The 22962-nt window shown below is 35.1% G+C and overlaps 1 protein-coding gene and 1 pseudogene across 1 annotated transcript; both read right to left on the reverse strand.

Annotated features, from left to right (window-relative positions):
• Positions 1-9794: 9794 nt before the first annotated feature.
• On the reverse strand, positions 9795-14044 carry LOC127934998 (DNA-directed RNA polymerase I subunit RPA43-like; annotated as a pseudogene).
• Positions 14045-15320: 1276 nt separating this feature from the next.
• Positions 15321-22390, reverse strand: LOC127935867 (transmembrane protein 196-like). Its single transcript, XM_052534069.1, has 4 exons — positions 22004-22390; positions 20676-20732; positions 16753-17007; positions 15321-15869 (listed from the first exon to the last, which is right to left on the reverse strand). Exons 1-4 carry the CDS (start codon positions 22166-22168, stop codon positions 15801-15803), a joined length of 546 nt encoding a protein of 181 aa, XP_052390029.1. The 5' UTR covers positions 22169-22390; the 3' UTR covers positions 15321-15800.
• Between the last annotated feature and the right edge of the window lie 572 nt (positions 22391-22962).

Genomic DNA, 22962 nt, shown 5'->3' on the forward strand with positions numbered 1-22962 from the left:
AAATCTAGGTACCGCATTAAAAGGCTGTGCATCAGCACTATACGGTGCTCTTGACACAATAAAGCTTTGTCTAGACGACTTTAAAACCATCGAATTCCTGCAGATTAGAAGCTCCAATTAGTCTAGTAGAGTTGGCAGAGGTACAGGAGACAGAGACAGGCCTCTAAAACTGTGGTCAGGCTTTTGTGGAGAAAAACATGCATTAAAACTACACTGGAATAGGAGAGAGATGTCAACAAATGTTATAGAAAAGAAAAAATATAGCCGAGTCAGAGTCTGCAGAGGCAGGAGGGGCTGTTTATTTGTGTCATCACTCAAGAGCGACTGTGGTAGGTACTGTACAGCGCAGGATGATACTGCTGGAAGGATATATGAAGGATTATTTTGAAATGACACACTGGATTTCACACCAGTGGGACGTGTGTGAGATGACTATGACACACACACACACACACACACACACACACACACACACACACGGGTGGGCTGATCGCAGGTAATGCCCCTGTGTCACTGCAGCAGAAACCACATTGAGATGAGAGCAGGGCAGCTATCATGGAAACCCAACCAAACCACGGTAAATGTGAGAATATAAAAGCAGCGGGGAGATAATAAAGATAAGCAAAAGAAATGAGCACAATGAATTCTTTCCCCTCGTGTTGATCTAAACCCGCATGAGACACAAGAGGAGAAATTTAAAAAAATAATATATTTTTATACACTCAAAAAACACATTGAACATACACACAAGACAAATACAAAAATAATAAAAATAAACAATATAAATTGAATATAGTCCAATAAATACAGTCCAACTGACTCATGCAGTATTTTCCAAGTCTTCTTGGAAAAGTGACATGCCAGTTTCAATATGCAGAAGTGCAAATAAAATAAATTAAACAACATAAATACAGCAAAATAAATAGTAAGTAGTCTAATAAATATTATCCAATTGACTCATGCAGTTTAATGCAAGTGTTCCTGAAAAAGTGACATGCAAGCTTCAATATGCAACAGTGTAAATAAAATAAAATAAAATAAAATAAAATAAAATTGAATAAAATTAAAACAATTAGCTATTTATTTTATTAGAGAGCGAGAGAGTATTCTTAAAAAGTGACAAAAATAATAAAAATAAAATATATCATAAAATAAAAACTACATAAACATAAAAATCAAATATAATTATTAAATACATTTTCCTTTTATACATTCAGTTTTATAATAAAAACATAATAATAAATAGTAGATATAACATAATATATTCATACATAACAAACAGTCTTCTTGGAAAGCATGACAGTTTTAATATACAGAAGTGTAAAAAAAATAAACAATATAAATATAAGAAAATAAATACTATTATGGTCTAGTTGATTCATGTCTTTTTGGGGAAAAGTGACATGCCAGCTTCAATTTTCTAAAACTATATAAATATAATGAGATAAACTGTCTAATAAGTTTAGTCCAATAAATGTTGCAAAAGTATAAGTGGTAATCACTGTGACATGTTTATTAAATGTGCTGCTTGAAATGAAACTTTTGACTTGGTATAACTAAAAATGAAATGATAGAATCATTTTGTGCTCTGGAAATTGCTCTTGAAAGTGCTAAAGACTCTTGTAAGTGGACATGAAACTAGTCTTAGAGGAGCAATTTTCTATCTGAGATGGTTCGCACGTGTGATACAACACATTTACGCCCTCTTGTGAACTCCCATGAACACACACTTGTGCTTTTAGCTCTGATTTAGGTTAAAAACCAGATAAGATCTCACAGACTTACAGTAAACTATAATGATGATAACTATAATTATTAGCTGTAAAATCATTCTAATTCTAGGAGAATATGAACGCTCACACCAGAACTGTAGTGATAAAGACACTAAATCAATTTTAATATCACCTGAATCATTTTGAGAATTTCTTTATTGTTATTTTTTTTTTTTCAGCTGATAAATGTTACAAACTTTGACAGCCAATCAGATCCATCCGATTTTAAGGAGCTCATGCATTTAAAAATGACTAAGCACGTCTTTGGAGTGGTTTAATAAAATTATTGAAGCAAACAACCTGAAGATGAGCAATGATAAGTGATGCTTTCCTAAGCAGGCTACTATTTTCTATTAAATAATGCATTGCACAGAATACATTAAAACTCTCTAAATTAAATGTTTGGTAAACAAAACATCTCGGATTACTTCTTTGGGGAAATCTAAGTTGCAAAGTATGTAAGTAAAAAAGCTGAGGTGCCAACAGGCCTATAAATTTCCAAGAAATGCCTTTGAAACAGCTGTAAAAAGATGTCAGTGACCCTTTTGATATGATTCAATCCCACTATTTAAGCCAAGATATGAGCCTGTGTTGCAGGCTGTTAGAACGCTTAAGTGTTTTTTTCTTTTACGATTTTCCAGTGCTGGGAGCTTGGAAACCCAGAGCAGAACTGCTTACAAATCACTAATTAGCACAGGAGGCGGTCAGCAGCGGGTCTGGGGGGCTGTGAGGTGTGTCAGCGAGTCTGGATCCACACGTCCCGTAAATCCCTGCTGCTTTCATGTGTGTGCTTCAAATCCTATCCGCCTGGAGAGTTTGACACAGAGCCAATTAATGCAGCAGCAGCAGAATCGCAGCGGTCCAAACACACATCCCTCCAAATCCTCTCCACCCATCTCAGCTCATCTCTCTCCTCTCCAGATGCACATAAATCTCAGCTGCAGGCGACGCATGTGTCTTATGTCACTGCTGCTGGCAGCGGTCTGTCTCTGAGATCCACCGGCAGTAAAACTCAAGAACACCAAACACTGAGGAGATTCATTTGAAAACTGAAATATACAGATAAATGATGTGTAACAGTGTGTTATGGTGATTTGAGCATGCTTAAGAGGTAAACCACGGTGTGGAAAAATCACTGTAATGCACACCCTCAAGCAGCTTATTGGTTTTATTGAATGGTGGCAAAACCATCGTAAAAAAAAAAATATGCAATACATATCTACAATTAACAACAATAATAAAAGTAATATTAAAATAATTATTATAATAATTAATAATAATAAACAATTATCAAAATAATATGGCCAATAAGTCCATTATTGCCGTGACAATGAAATCAATCAATCTATCTGCCTATCTATCTATCTATCTATCTATCTATCTATCTATCTATCTATCTATCTATCTATCTATCTATCTATCTATCTATCCATCCATCCATCCATCCATCCATCCATCCATCCATCCATCCATCCATCTCTCTGTCTGTCTGTCTGTCTGTCTGTCTGTCTATCTATCTATCTATCTATCTATCTATCTATCTATCTATCTATCTATCTATCTATCTATCTATCTATCTATCTATCTATCTCTCTGTCTGTCTGTCTGTCTGTCTATCTATCTATCTATCTATCTATCTATCTCTCTGTCTGTCTGTCTGTCTGTCTGTCTGTCTGTCTATCCATTCATCCATCCATCCATCCATCCATCCATCCATCCCTCCCTCCGTCCGTCCGTCCGTCCGTCCGGCCGTCCGTCCGTCCGTCCGTCCGTCCGTCCATCCATCTATCTATCTATCTATCTATCTATCTATCTATCTATCTATCTATCTATCTATCTATCCATCCATCCATCCGTCTCTCTGTCTGTCTGTCTATCTATCTATCTATCTATCTATCTATCTCTCTGTCTGTCTGTCCATCCATCCATCCATCCATCCATCTATCTATCTATCTATCTATCTATCTATCTATCTATCCATCCATCTATCTATCTATCTATCTATCCATCTATCTATCTAATGCATTAAATTGACAGTGACAGTAAAGATATTTATAATGTAAAAAAATATTTCCATTTCAAATAAACGCTTTCTCTTTATCTAATCAGAACAATGAGTAAAAACTAAAATAGCATCTCAATTATATCAAAATAACACTGATTAATGCATATCCTCGTGTGCCTAATTGCTTTAATAAAATGTTGCCAACAGCATACAAGCAGTTTTAACAATAATCACAATGAACAATTTGCAATAACAATAATGCAATTTCACTGCTTAAATATTTAATATTAATCATCCTAAAGCTTAGTTCTACTACATTTGATGACAAGCAGCTCAAATGTTAAAACAGAAGCACAGAGAGTGAAAAACATAAATCCCTGAGGCCTTACACTCATTCTTGCACATCTCAAAATGTTAGTAATACTTTAAATGTCAAACTTGAGCCAGGAAACATGCCTGTACTAGTGTGTGGAGCAGGAGGGGTTAATGACTGCGGTTCAGTCGTAACAATCAACCAATCAGCTGCTCGAGCCACAAATCAACAATCAAGTGGTTTCTAAAGATGTGTATCACTCTGAAGGATGAAGTGCCTTACTATGGCAAGCCGTTTTAACATTTACTCCTCAAAACTTACTAGTATCTATTTTAAAATACTAATAACATTATTTGGTGTATTTGGTGTAATGCAATGCATTTATGCAATTTAAGGTAAAAATAACCACATTATTTTCCATATAATGTACATTATTGTTTCTTCTCTTTGCTCCGCCTTTCTGAAACATGTCGAGTTTTACAAAGCTCATTGTTCCGGAAAGTGAGGTGTTCTCTGATTGGCCAGCTATCCAGTGCGTTGTGATTGGCCAAATGCCTCAAACGTGTGACGGAAATGTTACGCGCTTAACATACTGAGATGTCGTATCTGCTCACACCTCACATTTAAATCATCATTAGCAAATATTTTAAATATAAAAAAACGTACTTACAGGCTGTGAGTCTGTTCTTGCAAAGTGGGAACTGCCCAACTTTATAGAAACAGCCTTTGTGCCACAGACACATTGCAGACTACAGGTTCAGGACACAAGTAAGTCATCACCTCTCTGGATTTTGAGACTTTAGTCTTTGCAACTTTACAGATCTTCTTTATGCACCAAGAGCTTGCAACACGAAAAATCTCAATCACATCATATGACTCTTTGAATTAAACTTTTTAACTTATTCTTTAGATACTAGTTCTCATTAATTAAATGGGAGTACTTATTTCAATAATGTCTAGTAATTGTTTTTCCATATTTGCAGGAAATGCACTAAATCACCAGTCAGTAACACTTTTAGAGCTTTATTAATGAAAATCTTCTTTACAGTCACTATTATGACCCGTGGGATTAATCGGGCAGATGAGCATAGTCTATGTATTTTTGTATGCCATATTTGTAACAGACCTCAAAAGTAACCCAGGCCCGGGCAATCCATGTCATGCACATTTTGGCAGCACCTCAGAAAGAGTCTGTGGGTTTATTTATGGCATGAATGCAATCACTGTAAAAATAAACCTTGCTTGTGGCTCCGTTCCAAAAACTAACTAGCTGCCTCGCTGTCTACTGTCTACATAGGGAACCTTATTCCTATAGAAGGCAACATTCTAACTGAAATGGAACCCTAACAAGTGACCAGTTTGGAGCGCCCTACATAGGCTACAACTTATGTGTTATACAAATAGCCCTCCTAACATGAAATGCACAAGAAACTATTTCAAGACAGTTCAACAACGTGATACTCTTAATCATAGAAATCCACTTTGCACACATCTGTGCTAAATTTTTGTAAGTAGACAGAACATTTTTTTGATTAATTATAAACATATTTATGCATTTCTCATGCTTCCTCCACCAGATGGATATTTGTATTTGCCTTGTTGCAATGCATTATGGGATTGCATTCTCTGTAAAGGATACTTAAAACTGTCAAAGAATTCTTCAATGTTTCAACAAAATTATAAAATATTGTTATGAGTTTAATGTGTTCCCAATCATATAGTTTATGTGCATGTTTTCTTATCAGATAAATAAAAATGATCCAACTCAATTAAGCGCACACTTTTTTTTGTAATGCACAATTTTTGAATTTATGAACATTTTGGTTTTCCCATTATGCAATATCCCAAAAGGTCACCATAATATCATGACTGGTATCACATGTACTGTACAAAAACAAAACATAAAGGTGTTTTAATTTCTATTCCAAATGAAATGTGAAAAAAATAATGACATGCCTTTAGTCTTCCATTGGTCAAACAAACAGAAGGAAACGTTACACTGAATAACATATTGATGCAAAAACAAAGTTCACTCAGAAACAAAATTTTACAACTTAAATACAACTTAATGCATTACAATATGGAGTAAGTAAGTCTATAAAAAAAGTAACTAATCGTGTTAGGGAAAGTAATGCATTATGTTACTTTTGCCTTACTTTTTGTCACCTGAGCTGGGCTGGCAAAATTTAAGAAGATTTCTAAATTGGAAAAATGTAGACACACGTTTTCCATTGCTTGGACAAACAGGTCAGGATAAAATTGTCCATGAATCACTTTATAAGTTGCACACTGGTTTGGGGTCGATATAAAGAGTGACGTCTGCTTCCAGATACCCTGAGCTTCAGAGCTTTCCTTTGTCTCACACCCCATATAACCTCAAAAATCTCAATAATCCACCTAAGGAGCACACATATCAGAAGTGAGGGCCCAATAAAAACGACAAAATGTCACTTTCCCGCCCCCACCCCGAATCACAGCACTCCCAGCGATGGAAAAACTAAGTGAGAACAATTCGTCTGGCCACGATCCGAACAGAAAACCTCCCACAGAGCTTCAGGATGAGAGAGCCAAACTCCCCTCGAGCGTCAAAGAGACTCACTCTGTCTAGTTAAACAAAAGGGGCAAAAGAAAAGCAAAATGTATCAGTCTGGACGTAATCCCAGCTGACTTGAAGCTGAATGGAGTCCAGGTTGAGATGTTTCCCTCACATCCTGCTTCTGGGCCGGACTCGAGAGCCGCTCTGGCTGGAGACCTCAGAAACCTTCAGCAAAGCTCTGTGATTTACTGTAAAGATGCTCTGACAGTTTTCCCACAGGAACACCTTCCCACTCACACCTTGAGGTTTGCAGGATGGATTCCCAGAAGCCCAAGATGTTCCAGGCATCTCAAACAGACGTGCTTCGGCTATTCAGCGGCAGCCGAGAATAAAAACAGGTCAAAGGTTCGATGACATGCAAGAATGTCTTGAGAAAACGAAACGTCTGAAATAAAATGTGCATGAAAATGAGATCTTTGTTTTCATGTGGTTTGGAAAAACCTTTGCACCATTTTCAGGAAGTGTTTTGATTTTAGTGGCTCTTCATGGAAACATGGAGTTGTGCAAACAAGTAAAAAAGCTCATTCTTTTCTTTGCATCTCTTTAATAAAATAAAGAGTCAACTCATCTTGAAGGTTATAAACTAATATCGTTTCAAACATTTGACAAGTTAAACTAGTGTTTATGTCATAAAGTAATAACTTATTTGTTCATTTTAAGAGATTTGCTTACCTTCACAGATGCCTTGGTGTTTGTGATGTCATTTCCTGTTTGCTGCTTTGTCACATGACAACAAAATGTATTAATGTATACTTTCTTTTATTTTTTACTTTTCAAAGAACAAACAGGCATTATCATTGTGAAACACACCCAAAATAAACCAAAAGAAGAAAAAACGAACAGCTTAAAGCAAAATACATGAAAGCTAATCATTTGAAATGACAATTGATTTTGTATATATTGCAAGTCATTTTTAGTTTTAAACTTTTTCAGCTGAAATACAATTAGAAATAATACATTTGAAATGTCACACTTGCAGCAACTTCAGCAAATCTATATTTGTGTAGATAAAACTTATCTATAATCAATATATGATTACACAAAAAAGTAAACTCTTTGTTTTTGCATAAAACACCTTAATGTGTTTATTAACTTAATGTGATATTAAAAAGCAGGTTTTACGTTTTTTTGTTATTCATGAACATTGGTTTTAAGTGGATTGATTAGTTTTTTTTTTTTTTTGATTTAATTACATTTTAAATAATAATATAATTTAAAATATATAACTTATATATACATATATACACACACACACAAACGCACACAAACACACACACACATATATATATATATATATATATATATATATATATATATATATACACACACACACACACACACACATTGTTAACATTATACATTTAAAATACTTTTTATTCATTATGATCACAGAATACATAATAAAACAAGTAATTTTATGTTATATCGAAACATTAAGAGCTGCAAAAAGTTACCAGTTTTGTTTTTATTTCTCATCTTTAGTGTTGAGACTAACTGTAATTAGTGCAACTGTTTAAAATCTGATTAATAATCAGTGATGGACAGTTTTAACTTAATAAACGCCTCATCATATTGCTGTTGCCACCTTTTTATAATAGTTTATTTCCTTAATTTCACCATAATCATAAATGTCTAAATGAGGGTTTTCCCCCCATTTTAATTCCATGAGAACTGTTTGATGAGGAGAACTTGTGAGAGTTGTGTGTGGAAAGAGAAATGCATGCTGCCCTCTACAGGCGGAAGAATAAAAATGTGCACATGCTCCAGAGGAGGAGATCTGTTCGTCTTTCTTCTTCTTCTTCTCTTTGTGATGTCCGTTTGCATTGGAGTGTGTCTCGGTTGTGTCGGCAGAGGTTTGCTGGTTTTCTGACGTTTGCTCCATGCTGCTGTCGTTCAGAGACTCTTTCTCTCGCTTGTCTTTCTTCTTTTTCTTCTCTTGTTCTGGACGGTCGATCGTGTCTTCTGTGGATTCTGGTTCTGTAGCAGATTCTACACTCATTTCCTTTTGCTCGGTTTGGGCCACAAGCTCTTCAATCAATAAATTATCATTATTAGTATTGCACGTACCTCTCAAAACAATATTATTACAATGTTTGGGCAAATGTATTGCTTTTTTTTTTTTTTTAAGATGTGTGATTCTACAAAGTATTGCCATTTTTGATTGATTTTCTAACACAACATTTAAGCTTAACATGACATCTTTGTTCCTGGAGCACAAAAACAGTCTGAAGTCTCTGGGGTATATTTGAAGCAATAGCCAAAAAACATTGCATAGGTAAAAATTACAGATTTTTATTTTATGCCAAAAATCATTAGGATATTAAGTAAAGATCATGTTCCATGAAGATATTTAGTAAATTTCCTACCGTAAATATATAAAAACTTATTTTTTGATTAGTAATATGCATTAAAAATTCATCTGAACAACTTCAAAGACGATTTTCTAGATTTGTTTTGCACCCTCAGAATCCAGGTTTTCAAATAGTTTTATCTCAGACAAATATTGTCCTCCTAACAAACCACACATCAACTGAAAGATGATTTATTCATCTTCCAGATGATGTATTAATCTCAATTTCAGAAAACTGACACTTAAAACATTGCATTTTATTTTTCAACAAAAATGGTTATGGAAAGCCAAAATTATTGACAAAAATGGTGGAGTTTAATAAGTGCTCCTCTAAACAGCTGATAAAAACATCACAATAATCCACAGCACTCATCGGTTAACATCTGGAGAAGACAAAAGATGCGTTTGCAAGAAACCAATCCATCATGTTGTCTCCCACATGTTTGTTGAGAGCCGTTTTGTACGGTTTAAACGCTGTTTGATCGGTGCAGATTTCTCTCCTAATTCAGACCAGAAGACTTTTTCGATGGAGGAATTGTTGTTATGGACTCATATTTTAGCAGGAAGCAACAGTTTGAAATTAAAAACATGTTAGTGATGGATTTGTTTCGAGTGCTGTGGATTATTGTGAGGTTTTTAATCAGCTGTTTGGACTCTCATTCTGACGGCACCCATTCACTGCAGGGCAAGTGATGCGATGCAACATTTCAGCACATTCAGCAAAATCTCATTTCATTTCTCAAATTCTCACACGATCTCTAGCTCATGAAGGTCTTGTGACGCACCACGAGCTTCGACCCTTTCTTTGGTTTGAAGACCACGAACGACGCCTCGACGTGGAGATGAATGAATCCTTGATCATCATAAATATCTCCATGCGGTCCTGCGACTTTAATGTTGTCATACGCCACAGGAACACCTTTCAGACGGCAAACCCACTGAACAAGGATGAACGAATGGCTGGTCAATAATCTTTATCAATAAATGATGTCTATAGAGAAGTTTCAGCTGAATGCAAAAGTTCACCGTATCATACTTTCAAACTGTGGCCCTGGCACAAGAGAGAGCTAAGATTAAACTAAACACATAATATTCATATTTAATAAATATAAACGATCGCTACATTTTTATAAATATAAATTATCAATAATTTTCTTTAATTATAGTCATTTAAATGATCAAATCAGTGAATAGAAATGTGATTAAAATACATAAAAATGTATAAATCTAATATAACAGAAAATAAATATTTTCCAAAAAACACAGAGCTGAATCTTAAAGAAAAAAAAATGCTGATCTGCAAGATTTTATATCAACGTAATGATATAATTGAATATATATATATATATATATATATATATATATATATAAAATGGTAATTATGACAAAACTTATATACTTAATAAAGAGAGTATATGGATTAATTAAAAACATATACATATATATATATATATATATATATATATATATATATATATATATATATATATATATATTAGGGGTGTAACGATACGCGTATTCGTATTGAACCGTTCGGTACGACGCTTTCGGTTCGGTACGCGGTACGCATTATGTATACCGAACGGTTCGTTGGAGTATTTAATTATATTTGAAAAAAAAAAAAAAAAAAGAGAGAGAGAAATATAATGATATGCGTTCAACAAGGTAGCCCAATAACCCAAACAACGTAACAGGCAACGCCCCTGACACTCCCGAAGAAGAAAAAAACACCATCTTATATGTTTATGTTAGGCTACTCAGCAGGCGCTCGCTCACTCAGTACACGCTGAAGGCTCGTTGCAAAATAGCCAATGCGTTTAACAGACTAGAAATGAGAAGATCCTCCAATAACCAACAGGTCTGGTGTTTGGGTGCACTTTGGATTCCCTTTAAGCTATAATGGTGATGGCAAGAGAGTGGTGGATAAAAAAACAACGGTATGTCGCATCTGCAACATGACAGGGTACACCAGCGGGAATACAAAAAAAAAAAAAAAAACACCAGCGGGAATATCTGGGATATATGCGTCAGTACTATCTGGGAAAAGACGAAAAAAAAGGAGAAACATGCACGCAGCAAACTATCCCTGCAGCATTTAGACACTATAGCTTACAGGGAATCCAACCCAAACACCAGACCTGTTGGTTATTTTAGGATCTTATATTTCTGGTCTGTTAAATGCATTAGACATTTTGCAACGAGCCTTCAGCGCGTGCTGAGTGAGCGAGCGCCTTAGGGTCCGTTCACATATCGCTCCTAAAAACGCGTGGAAAACGCTAAGCGCGTCTTTCTCCTCCTTTCCAAAGCGCTCGGGCAGAAGCGCTCATGAGGCGTCTGTCTTTGCTAAGCAACAATGACGTGCTCTCTCCATGAGACGCGGAAATTTCAGCGAAGGATAAATGGATTTGCAGCTCTAAAAATCGCTTGCAGTAGCTCTGCTACTAAATTTATTTCAAAATTGCAATCCATATACAACTATGATCAGCTGATCCTTCATCTTGGCTGAGCTCTCAACGTTGTTACGGGAAAGGATGAAGCTGATTGGTTAGTTCTTGTCACATGACCCGCGGTGCGCTTGCGGCATTCTGAAAAGTTGAGATGTTTTTACATTTTGCTGTATCTAAAACGTATCGAACCGAACCGAACCGTGACATCAGTGTATCGTATCGAACCGAACCGTGAATTTTGTGAACCGTTACACCCCTAATATATATATATATATATATATATATATATATATATATATATATATATATATATATATATATATATATATATATATATATATATATATATATATATATATATATATATATATATATATATATACACACACACACACACAGTACAAACCAAAAGTTTGGAAACATTATTTTTTATTATTTTGAAAGAAGTTTCTTCTGTTCATCAAGACTGCATTTATTTGATCAAAAATACAGAAAAAACTGTAATATTGTGAAATATTATTACAACTTAAAATAATAGTTTTCTATTTAAATATACTTTAAACAAATGATTTATTCCTGTGATGCACAGCTGAATTTTCAGCATCATTACTCCAGCTTCAGTGTCACATGTGACATCAGTCGATCACATGATCCTTTAGAAATCATTCTAATATTCTGATTTATTATGAGTGTTGGAAACAGTTCTGCCGTCTAATATATTGGATCAATAAAAGGTTAAAAATAACTGCATTTATAAAAAAATAATAATAATAATATATTTTCTTTACTATCACTTTTTATCAATTTAACACATCCTTGCTGAATAAAAGTATTGATTTTATTAAAAAATAATAATAATTACTGACCCCAAATTACTGACCAGTAGTGTATATTGTTATTAAAAAATATTAATATTTTAAAAACATAGCTTCTTTTTTTATTATTCATTCATATTTATTCATCAAAGTATCCTAAAAGATCAGCAGAACTGCATTTTTGATTTTCTATATTTATCTTTCAAAAACATTAAAAATAGTAATGTTTCCAAACTTTTGTTCTGTACTGTATATATATATATATATATATATATATATATATATATATATATATATATATATATATATATATATATATAAAGGGAGAGAGAGCGCATATATTTAGCAAAATAATTCTGTTTAGAGCAAAAAAAGTCTATTATAACCTAATTTGGGACACAATAGTTCATAAATATAGAATAGAAGATATAAAACTTAGAAAACTTTTCAGCACATTTGAAATTATGGATAATTGTTTACTAGTTTTGTAATCCTGCTGGTTTTATTCTGTTTTTATTAAAGTGACTACATTCTTACAAAGGCATATTGTCAAACTTCTGTATGTGTCTGGTTTCTATTCAGCAGCACTGACACACGATGACAACGTCACAGTATTTTTAAAGATATCATGGTTTTGTTGACTGTATCAAAATATTGAAAGGCAAGCATTTGAAGTCTGATAATAATGCACAAACAACACAGAACCACAGTGTTTGAGCACACCTGCTGGAGTTCTTGAGCAGCTCAGAGTTGAGTCCCTCGCGCCGCGGATGCCCGTGCGTTTCTTCCGGAGATGTGCCTGCGGTGCCTGTCCAGGGCCGGGTTTCCCGATAACGATGTATCTTAGCTCTTAAGAGCGTTTTCTACGTGCAAACTTACGAACGCTCGCAGCAATTCCACGAGCGTTTCCCAAAAATGCACTTAACATGAACGCGCGAGAACGCGCTCTACGTGCTACTTAGGAGTCGCTGTCCATTCGCGAAGTGCTAAAATGTAACCTTATATGGAATCGTATTCTGAACGTTTAACCTAATAATTGTCATCTGTTTTGGATTACCAATCAATACAATCAAGTCTATATAAAGCACCTACATACAGGCGGAGACACTGACAAAATGGCTGAAAAAAAAAAAAAAAAAAAAAGATACCTTTCAAAAGGATGAAATTAATGTCCTCTTAGAGGAGATAGAGAAAAACAAAGATGTGTTTTTTTTTCATCTTGTTTTCCCCTTTTTATTTATTTCATTTATAAATTCATGTAAACAATAAACGAGTACAATAAAGTGTACAATAAAGTACAATCAAAATATTATTATATTACTGGCGTTGCAGTGTGTTAAAAGTGTAATCTGCCGGTTGTCCTGCAGGTGTCCTCATAAATCTGTCTTCTTACAATGCACTTGGGGATGTACGATTACCCCAGAGCACTCGTAGATCTACGAAGATTTTCAAGTGCTACTTAAGCTACGATGCTTTTGGGAAACAGACCGTAATATTAAGATCAATCGTACGATCGTTTTTACGATCAACTTAGGCTTACGATGCTTTTGGGAAACGCAGCCCAGCACCAGACACGAGTACCGCGCGTTCAGCAGCTTCACCGCGTCCGCGAACGACGGGATGAGACACGGACCCGCCGCGACATTTCCACTGGATATCTGCGCTACCGTCGACACGTCCGCGGAGTTTGTGGCGGGTTTCGGAACTCCGTCCTCCGGCGTCCAGTTCGCCATGCTTTACACATGCGTAAACGTGGTGCGTTCGCTCGTAGACTACACCAAGTTAGTTATTTATCATCTCAAAGTCTGTGCTTTCATTTAAGCTTCATTTATTGATAGATAATCAATTTTTACCCAACTTTTCCTCCTGAGTCTCAGGCCGGTGACACACAGGCTGCTGTCATGAGCGTGGCGGTTCTGCTGCGTGACGGCTGCTTCGCGTTTCTGTGTTTTGTCTTTACACACCAGAATATTTTTAGATTTGCAATATTTGAAAATCGAAAATTATTAATTTATTTTTACAGTTCGGGAGGTCGGAGCGGGATCGCGAATCATTTGAGTCAGTTATGGGCATCGCGAATCATTTGAGTCAGTTTGGGGATCGCGAATCATTTGAATCAGTTCGGGAGTTCATAGCGGGATCGCTAATCATTTGAGTCATTTATGGGCATCGCGAATCATTTGAGTCAGTAATCATTTGAATCAGTTCGGGAGTTCATAGCGGGATCGCGAATCATTTGAGTCAGTTTGGGGATCGCGAATCATTTGAATCAGTTCGGGAGTTCATAGCGGGATCGCTAATCATTTGAGTCAGTTATGGGGATCGCGAATCATCTGAGTCAGTTTGGGAGTTCGTAGCGGGATCGCGAATCATTTGAGTCAGTTATGGGGATCGCGAATCATTTGAGTCAGTTCGGGAGTTCAAAGCGGGTTCGCGAATCATTTGAGTCAGTTCGGGAGTTCAAAGCGGGTTCGCGAATCATTTGAGTCAGTTTGGGTATCGCAAATCATTCGAATCAGTTTGGAGTTCGGAGAGGGATCACGAATCACGAAAAATTCGCGATGGTAAATTTTCAAATTGGCCATAAGCTTTAATTCGTTACTGCCAACTGGGGTGTCAGCAGGGGTGGCAGGGCTTTCTTTTGCCACCCCGGTAGATCCGCCCCTACTTAACAGTAATGATTTCTAAAATTAAAATAAATAATAATAAATAAATTATAATTAAAGAAAAATATTTTAATTAAAAAACAATTGAAAATAACATGTAATACAAATGAAACTGAAAAATACTTAAATTAAATATTAAATTCACAAGAAAGAAAACTGTTAATTTTAACTGCAATAAATGAAAAATAGATGGAGAGGACATTGATTGAAATGATAAAAATGTACCACTTTAGTTTTAGTCAACAATATATGTATATTAAAACATACAAATCTATGGTGTGTAAAGTAAAGGTGTTTTTGTGTGTTAATGATTTAATCATCAGCCATAATGCAACAAATTACATTGGCATCTTTATTTCATTTTCATATGAAGCGTCTATATAAAAATACTGTAAATTCATAAATATCTTTACAGGCATTTAACAGTGTGCATTTATACGATCAGGATCAAAGCATTCAGTATACCATACAATATCAGGATTACAATTTCAGATTCAACATTCCCTTTATCTAGATACAGGTGAGAGAACGAGATACAGAAAGAGAGAGAAGGTCATTTGCATGCTTATTTCGTACTCAAATGTCTGTTTTCTGTACGCTGATCATCAATGTCATCAGCTCTGACCTCTCCTGAGGTCACCAGGTAACTGGACACTGATTGGCTGTCTGTCTGCTCAATACTGTTATCTAACGCTCTGTCTACATTATGTCCTGTGAACACCGTCTGTGCTTCTACTGTCAGCTCGACTCAGCCAATCAGACTGAAGAACTGTCAGCCTGACTCAGCCAATCAGACTGAAGAACTGTGCTGTTAAGAGCATGTGGGCAGCGAGCTGTCACGGCGAAGCGCTACGTCCATTGTAGGAGATTTGAGAGATGCAATTGCTGGTGTTATCCAAAACCTCCTGCAAGCAGACAAACACACAGCCGAGTTTCTCTACGAGACGAACATCCAAACAGACAGGAGAGAGACAACTTCCATTCTTAGCTACTGTATGAGTATGATGTAGATGAGTTTGTTTCTTCATCAGATTTGGAGAAATGTAGCATTGCATCACATGCTCACCAATACATGCACTGCTGTGAATGGGTGCCGTCAGAAATTGAAGAGTCCAAACAGATGATAAAAACATCACAATAATCCACAAGTAATCCTCACCACTCCAGTCCATCAGTTAACATCTGGAGAAGACAAAAGCTGTGTGTCTTTTAAGAAACATTGTTAAGGCATTTTTCACTTCGAACTATTGCTTCCATCTATAATACATAATCCATTTTAGTGCTTCTGCCAATGAAAAAGGCCGTCTTGTCTGAATCAGGAGAGAAATATGCACAGATCAAGCACAGTTTATAAGACAAAACAGTCCATTAATAGTTTTAGACAAATACTGTATGTGGGTGGATTTTGATGTGAGAGACAACAGTAGATGGACTTGTTCACACATTATGGATAATGGACTCGTCTTTTAGATGGAAGCAACAGTTTGAAGTCTAAAACATCTTTTTAAAACATATTTTGTCTTCTCCAGATGTTAACTGATGGACTGGAGTGGTGTGGATTACTTGTGTTTGGACTCTCATTCTGACGGCACCCATTCACTGCAGGAAAAGGAAAGTTGTTTCAGACACTGAGCTAATCATTACATATTGATAAAAGTTTGGAAAGTTTGGGACCATATAATAATAAGAAAGTAAGCTTTAATGTCAGTTTTAATGTAATGTTGACTGTAAGTGTGTGAGATGCACCGGCACACACATACCGCACAAACATACCAGCTCCTTGCGTACCTTCTCTGCCATTTCGTGCGAGTGATGTAGTGAATGTTCTCTCTCCAGAAACATGCGCTGCTGTTCGCTGCTGGCCAGTCTGCAGGTCAGCCATGTGGACAGCGTGCAGCTGCTGATGCCCAGACATGCTAGAGACATGACGGCCAAATGAAGAGAGTGCATGGCGTCTGTACGCTTGACCAGCGCTCGGACAAACTGGAAGTTCAGGATTCCACCAATTAATCCACAAATGCAGCAGGAGGAAAATAATATCATCTGAGAGAGAAAAACATGCATAATGTTAGCTGTTTGTGTGCCTTTTGCATGCATATAACATTCAAATAATAATGCATATTGCATGCATATATCATTAATAACACATTTTGCATTTATATTATATCAAAATAACAATGCATATTGCACGGAAACATTAAAATAATGCATATTGCATGCATACAACATTCGAATAATGCATATTGCATGCAACATTCAAACAATAATGTATATTGCATAAATACAACATTCAAATAATAATGTATATTGCATAAATACAACATTAAAATTACAATGCATATTGCATGCATACATCATAAAAATGATCATGTATATTGCATGCATACACCATTTAAATAATAATGCATTTTAAATGCATACAATATCAAAGTAATAATGCATATTACATGACAACACCATTTAGATAATAATTAATATTGCATGTATATTATTAAAATATTAATGCATATTGCTTGCATGCAATATCAAAATAATAATGCATATTGCATAAATACAATATTAAAAGAATAACATATATAACATGCATTTAATATTAAAATAATAATGAACATTGCTTGCAGGCAATATCAAAATATTTATGCATATTGCATACATAAGTAGAATAATTTATATTGCATGAACATATTGAAATAATGCATATTTCATGCATACAATATTAAAAGAATAACATATATAGCATGCATACAATATTAACATAATAATCCATATTCTATGCATTCATCATTAAAAATAATAGTGCATATAGCATGCACACATTATCAAAATTATCATACTATTAAAATCTTTTAAATGATTTAATAGTTTACAAATGCTGAATTAATTTATCCAACCCAGTGCTAAGTTGAGCTAATTAAAACTACCCAGAAGGTCGGGTTAAACATTAAACTTATCCACAGCTTAAAGTAACCCAGTAGTAAGGTAAAGCTTAAAGTTTGTCCATATTTCCCCCAGCGCTGGTTTGTTTTAAACGCAGCATTTTTTTTTATGTTGAACTATTTCTTGTAGACTGAAATGAAAACATCAGTTTATTTATCAAAGTGGTGTTCGCCTATGTAAAAGTAACAACCAAAGTGCGAAGGCATTTCCAGGGTGTTGCTTGGTATTGCTAAGATGTCCTGATTTCCATGCTCGTAAAGGTCAGAGTATATTAATCAGGAAGCATACAACACAGCAGAAACACTGTTTACGGAGGATGAGGATGAAACTATTGTGTACGTGGAGAATGGATTGTGCTGCTCTGTGATTTTATAATCGGTCAGACCACGTCCAGACAGTGACATTATCTGTCAGCAGAAAACTGCCACCTCAACACTTCAGGACAGATCTGACCTCAAATTACACAAGAGACTTCTGACTCCACAGCGCATTATCACGTTATCCTGATTCCTGGATCACACTCCTGCTTTTAGTGCGCTATAACTGTTACTGTCATTACTTGGTATTGTGCACTGCAGATATTGTTTTCTGCTATGATAAATTGCTTACAGTAATAAGGGTCTGCAAATTACTAAAATGTAAATATACTGTTGGGAGAAGCTAGCATAGTAACATGTTTTTTCAGTATGGTGCACTAAGAAGGTCTATAAGAGGGAGAGCATTTGCATTTCTCTTCATATAAAAGGTTGCTCAGATCAGATTATATTAGAAATATCTATTATTTGATACTTTTAACTTGTAATAAGATATTTTAGTGTAAGACACTACAGGTAAATAGAGTAAAAAAAAGTTTTAGCTAATACATTTCATTATACCTTCGCCAGTTGATTAATATCTGTACATTAAGACAATTGTTATGTATTACATGTTTTTTAAAATGCTGTTTAAATATGTAAATGAGGCATTTTCTGATTAAATATGTGCTGATTTTCAGATCAGAAAAAAATAACAAAATAACAATGGTTTTAGATGCAGTGTCTTGCTTTCAATCACAAAAGATTAAAACATTTAATTAAAAATTAAAATCAAAATAATAATGCATATTAAATATTAAAAGAATAGCATATATAACATGCATTTAATATTAAAATAATAATGTACATTGCTTGCATGCAATATCAAAATAATAATGCATATTGCATAAATACAATATTAAAAGAATAACATATATGCATTTAATATTAAAATAATAATGAACATTGCTTGCAGGCAATATCAAAATAATTATGCATATTGCATTCATAAGTAAAATAATGTATATTGCATGAACACATCATTGAAATAATGCATACGATATTAAAAGAATAACATATATAACATGCATATAATATTTACATATTAATCCATATCAATAAATTAAAATTAAAATTAAAATTAAAAATCTTTTGGAATCATTTATTTCCAAGATAAGATCATTTACCTAAGCAGATTCATTCAGCCATTCTGTCATTTCAATTATTGCATTATCGATTCTGCTAATATCGTGTATACCATCTCTCATATTATTTTACTGTAAAAATAAATAAATAAAATAGTACTTGGAACACACTCAGCATACTATTAAGCTAGTATTCCATTCATACAGCAGCCCATATCACATTCCACACTGAAATGAAACAGCAAAAACACACTTTCTGCAGTATGTTTGCTGTTTAAGTATCTAAACCCTGCTGAGATGAGACTGTATCCACTGGGAATAAAAGTCAATATCATTTGAAGATAAAATGCTTAAGTGTTCTTGAGTAGTTCCTGAGGTTAATGTAACCATTACAGTCTGATGGGGAGGCTTTCCTTTTAGCTGTACAATAACATTACAGGCCCTGAAACAAAATCAATCAGCAGGAGAGAGCCAGACATAAAACGAGAAACGCTAAAGCGTGTTTGAGGACCAAGCTGAAAGCGTGTAAACAAGAAAGCAAAGGTAAACAAGTAATGATATGAAAGAGACACGTGGAGAGTAGGGTGGGAGAGCCTAGTGTTTCACTTCAGTATGGATCTGTGATTAACACTCTCCGCTGGGCCGGCTCACTCCACTCAGAGGTGGCTAATTAAATCTCATCTCTCCAGTCACGTATCCTGGGATATTTACACACACACACACACACACACTGTGAGCTGGCGCTGCTCTCGGATGTGGATATTTGTGGCCATATGATGATGCATTATCTAATTAAATACGCACTAATTTACCTGCATTTCTAGAATGTAAATCTAAACATTTGTTAAAGCCAGAATCAAAAAAGTTTTTGCATAGGGGATATTTGATATATATTTTTATTATTATTCCATAAATCGAATTGGTTTTGTGTGTATTAAATCACAAAATCAGATTAAAATTAAAATGCAAAATGTAGTAGACGCTAAAATAAATACTTAAAAGTGTTTTTTCCACTTGGCTGAAAGAACACAAGTTATGGAAACAATAAAGTTCAAAATAAAAGTCAAATAAAAATGCTAATTAACCACTTTTTTATTTCCAAAAAAAAAATTTGACTGAATTAAACATGCAACATGTTGACAGCAAATGTGGCATATTCTAAACTTTTGATTGTTGCATTCAGTTTTTAAATGAATTCTGATTTCATTTCAAAATGAAAAAAGGAAAATTACAGGCAGTGTAACTTCATGTGTCCTACAGTAGAGTGAGTATACAGTACAGTAGTAGTACAGTGAAGTATGCATACTTGCTCAGCAGAATGTGTGTATGTACTCACAATCAGTCCTGTTCTTTTCCGTGCACACAGCATGCCACACAGTCCACAGATAAGAAACTAGGAGACAGAAAAACAGGATATTTGAGCATCTTAATAGAAATTAATTGAATGAAAAACATTTTATTGTGACAGAAGCATACTACATTCAGATTAAAGTAGAGTCACACCATCTTAATCTGTGAGGTAAACAACTTTATGATGAATTATTAAACCATTCAAAGTTACAGCATTTCAGAATGTGTGCCATTCTGCTTTAGGTCAGATTTCATTTACAAAAAAATGTTAGGGTAAATGTTAATATCAGTTACATCAATCCTGTATACAACATGATATAAAAATGCATTTTATGGTATGGTACTTACAAAAATCCCATGGTACTACAACTGTGAAAAAGAAGCGAGCTTAACTGTTTTGTAATCTTAAAAGTGTCTTTCTAAACATCTGTACTTTCAGATAACTTAATATTAATGAAATAAAAGGCCACTTATGTGTACTTAAAAAGAGACACTTTCATGAGTTTGCTACTTAACACACTTTAAAACGTGACCTATACTAATGTCAAATCAAAACATTAAAATACATATTAAATCATTATGGATTTTGTCACGCTTTAAAGAAATACCCTTATTAACTAACATGCTAATGCACATGTGAAGTACTTTATAATTGAACTTCAATGTGTTATATTAAATTTAAAGTTAGTATATTTTATACATTCTGAATTGCAATATTCAAAGACAATATAGGTATGAATTTACATAAAAAAAACACACTTAGGTCCTATTTAAGTGGGTCAGCATGCATTTAATATAAACTATAATCAATTTTATTTAAATGCAAATTACATTATTACATTTAAATGCAACTAAGAAGCAATCCGAAATCATGACGTTTAGTTCGCACTTAACTATATTCCTTTAAAGTATATTATTTCCATAATAAGTTATTTGTAAAAGTATACTGAAGTCTACATGTTTTAATTCACAAAGGTATATCCAAAAAATGGTAGCCAGCAAACACAGAATGTTCACCTAACGTTCCCATTTGGTTGTTATGGGGAACCAAACAAGAAGGTTTTTTTTTTGTTTGTTTGTTTGTTTTTTTGGAACGTTCCTTTTTTGTAACCAAAAAGTAACCTTCCCAGAACGTTCTTGGAACCAAAACTCGTTAGCTGGGTAGGACTACTTATCTGACAACAAAACATTTTTAACAAAAAAAAAATAAGAATAAAATCCTACAAAAACATTAAGTGCCTGTGAGTTCTGATAGATTCGGGTCAGATATTTTAGAAGGACACTAGAGAAGAACACTAGCGAGGTGAGACGTACACACACTCCGCTCCATAGAGGAGAAGCGTCGCCCTGCTGGGTCTTGTGCTCCGCTTTCGCCCGGATGATGCCCACCGCGCCCAGAACGATGCTGGACACCCCGAGCCCTATCTCCAGCACCGACAGAACCAACAAACTCCAGATGATCTTCCGGCTGGAGCACATCTTCGCTCGGGCATCCTTCCTGACCGGTGCTTCACTCCATGTCTCCACAGATAAACCCAAAGCGCATTAAATCCACTGTGAACGTCAGCTTAAGTGATTTCTCCAAAAGAGACCAGTAGTGTATCAATCAGTGCGCAAAGATGTTCTCCATGATGTGTAAACGCCAGGGGTTCAACTTTACCCTTCTCCTGACTCAGTTCACCATGCTTCTGCTCCTGCCCCATGCGATTTCCCTCAGTTAGAGCAAAAGCTCCGCCCACTGTCACTGTTGAATTTCTTTACAATGCTGCAGTGGAATGGCTCTACAACTGTTTTATAAATCGTTATTTGAATATATACTTGACGTCATTCGTTAGAACGGCAATTGTTACAAATGTTCCAAATCTAATTTTGGCGGGAAAAGTTGCGATTCTGTCAAACAGCGGAGCAGGTGTGTGCGCGCGGTTATGCGCAATGGTGCGTAAAAGCGCTGATTGTGGTAAACGCGCCCCGGTTAGTTTATTGCATAAAACCAGTGAGTTGGACACCTAACGGCGCACATCAGCACAGCGCATTAAGACACTCAATCACATTTTATTAGAAGGGTTTTGAGTGGCCCGAATCCATAATAGTGCGCATAAAACTCCTTTTTATAGGATGCTGAAACAAAAAGCATGCTTTTTGTAGCATTTGGATGCTCTGTGATTATATTTGTGGATGTTCCCACGCGCAATTGATTCCTAAAACCATTTCCAGCCACAATTACAGAGAAGAAACATGAGCATCCAGCGATTTCTTTGCGAAAGCTGATGGAA

Source organism: Carassius gibelio, chromosome A19 (genome assembly GCF_023724105.1).
Source record: "Carassius gibelio isolate Cgi1373 ecotype wild population from Czech Republic chromosome A19, carGib1.2-hapl.c, whole genome shotgun sequence".
Classification (NCBI taxonomy): Eukaryota; Metazoa; Chordata; class Actinopteri; order Cypriniformes; family Cyprinidae; genus Carassius; species Carassius gibelio.

What these genes read in the sequence shown, in the direction of transcription:
- LOC127935867 (XM_052534069.1), bottom strand. Translation starts at nt 22,168, where the DNA reads ATGTGCTCCAGCCGGAAGATCATCTGGAGTTTGTTGGTTCTGTCGGTG. An exon ending in CTCTATGGAGCGGAGTGTGT is followed by an intron (nt 20,733 to 22,003) that starts GTACGTCTCACC and finishes TCTGTCTCCTAG; the next exon opens with TTTCTTATCTGTGGACTGTG. An exon ending in GGAAAAGAACAGGACTGATT is followed by an intron (nt 17,008 to 20,675) that starts GTGAGTACATAC and finishes TTTCTCTCTCAG; the next exon opens with ATGATATTATTTTCCTCCTG.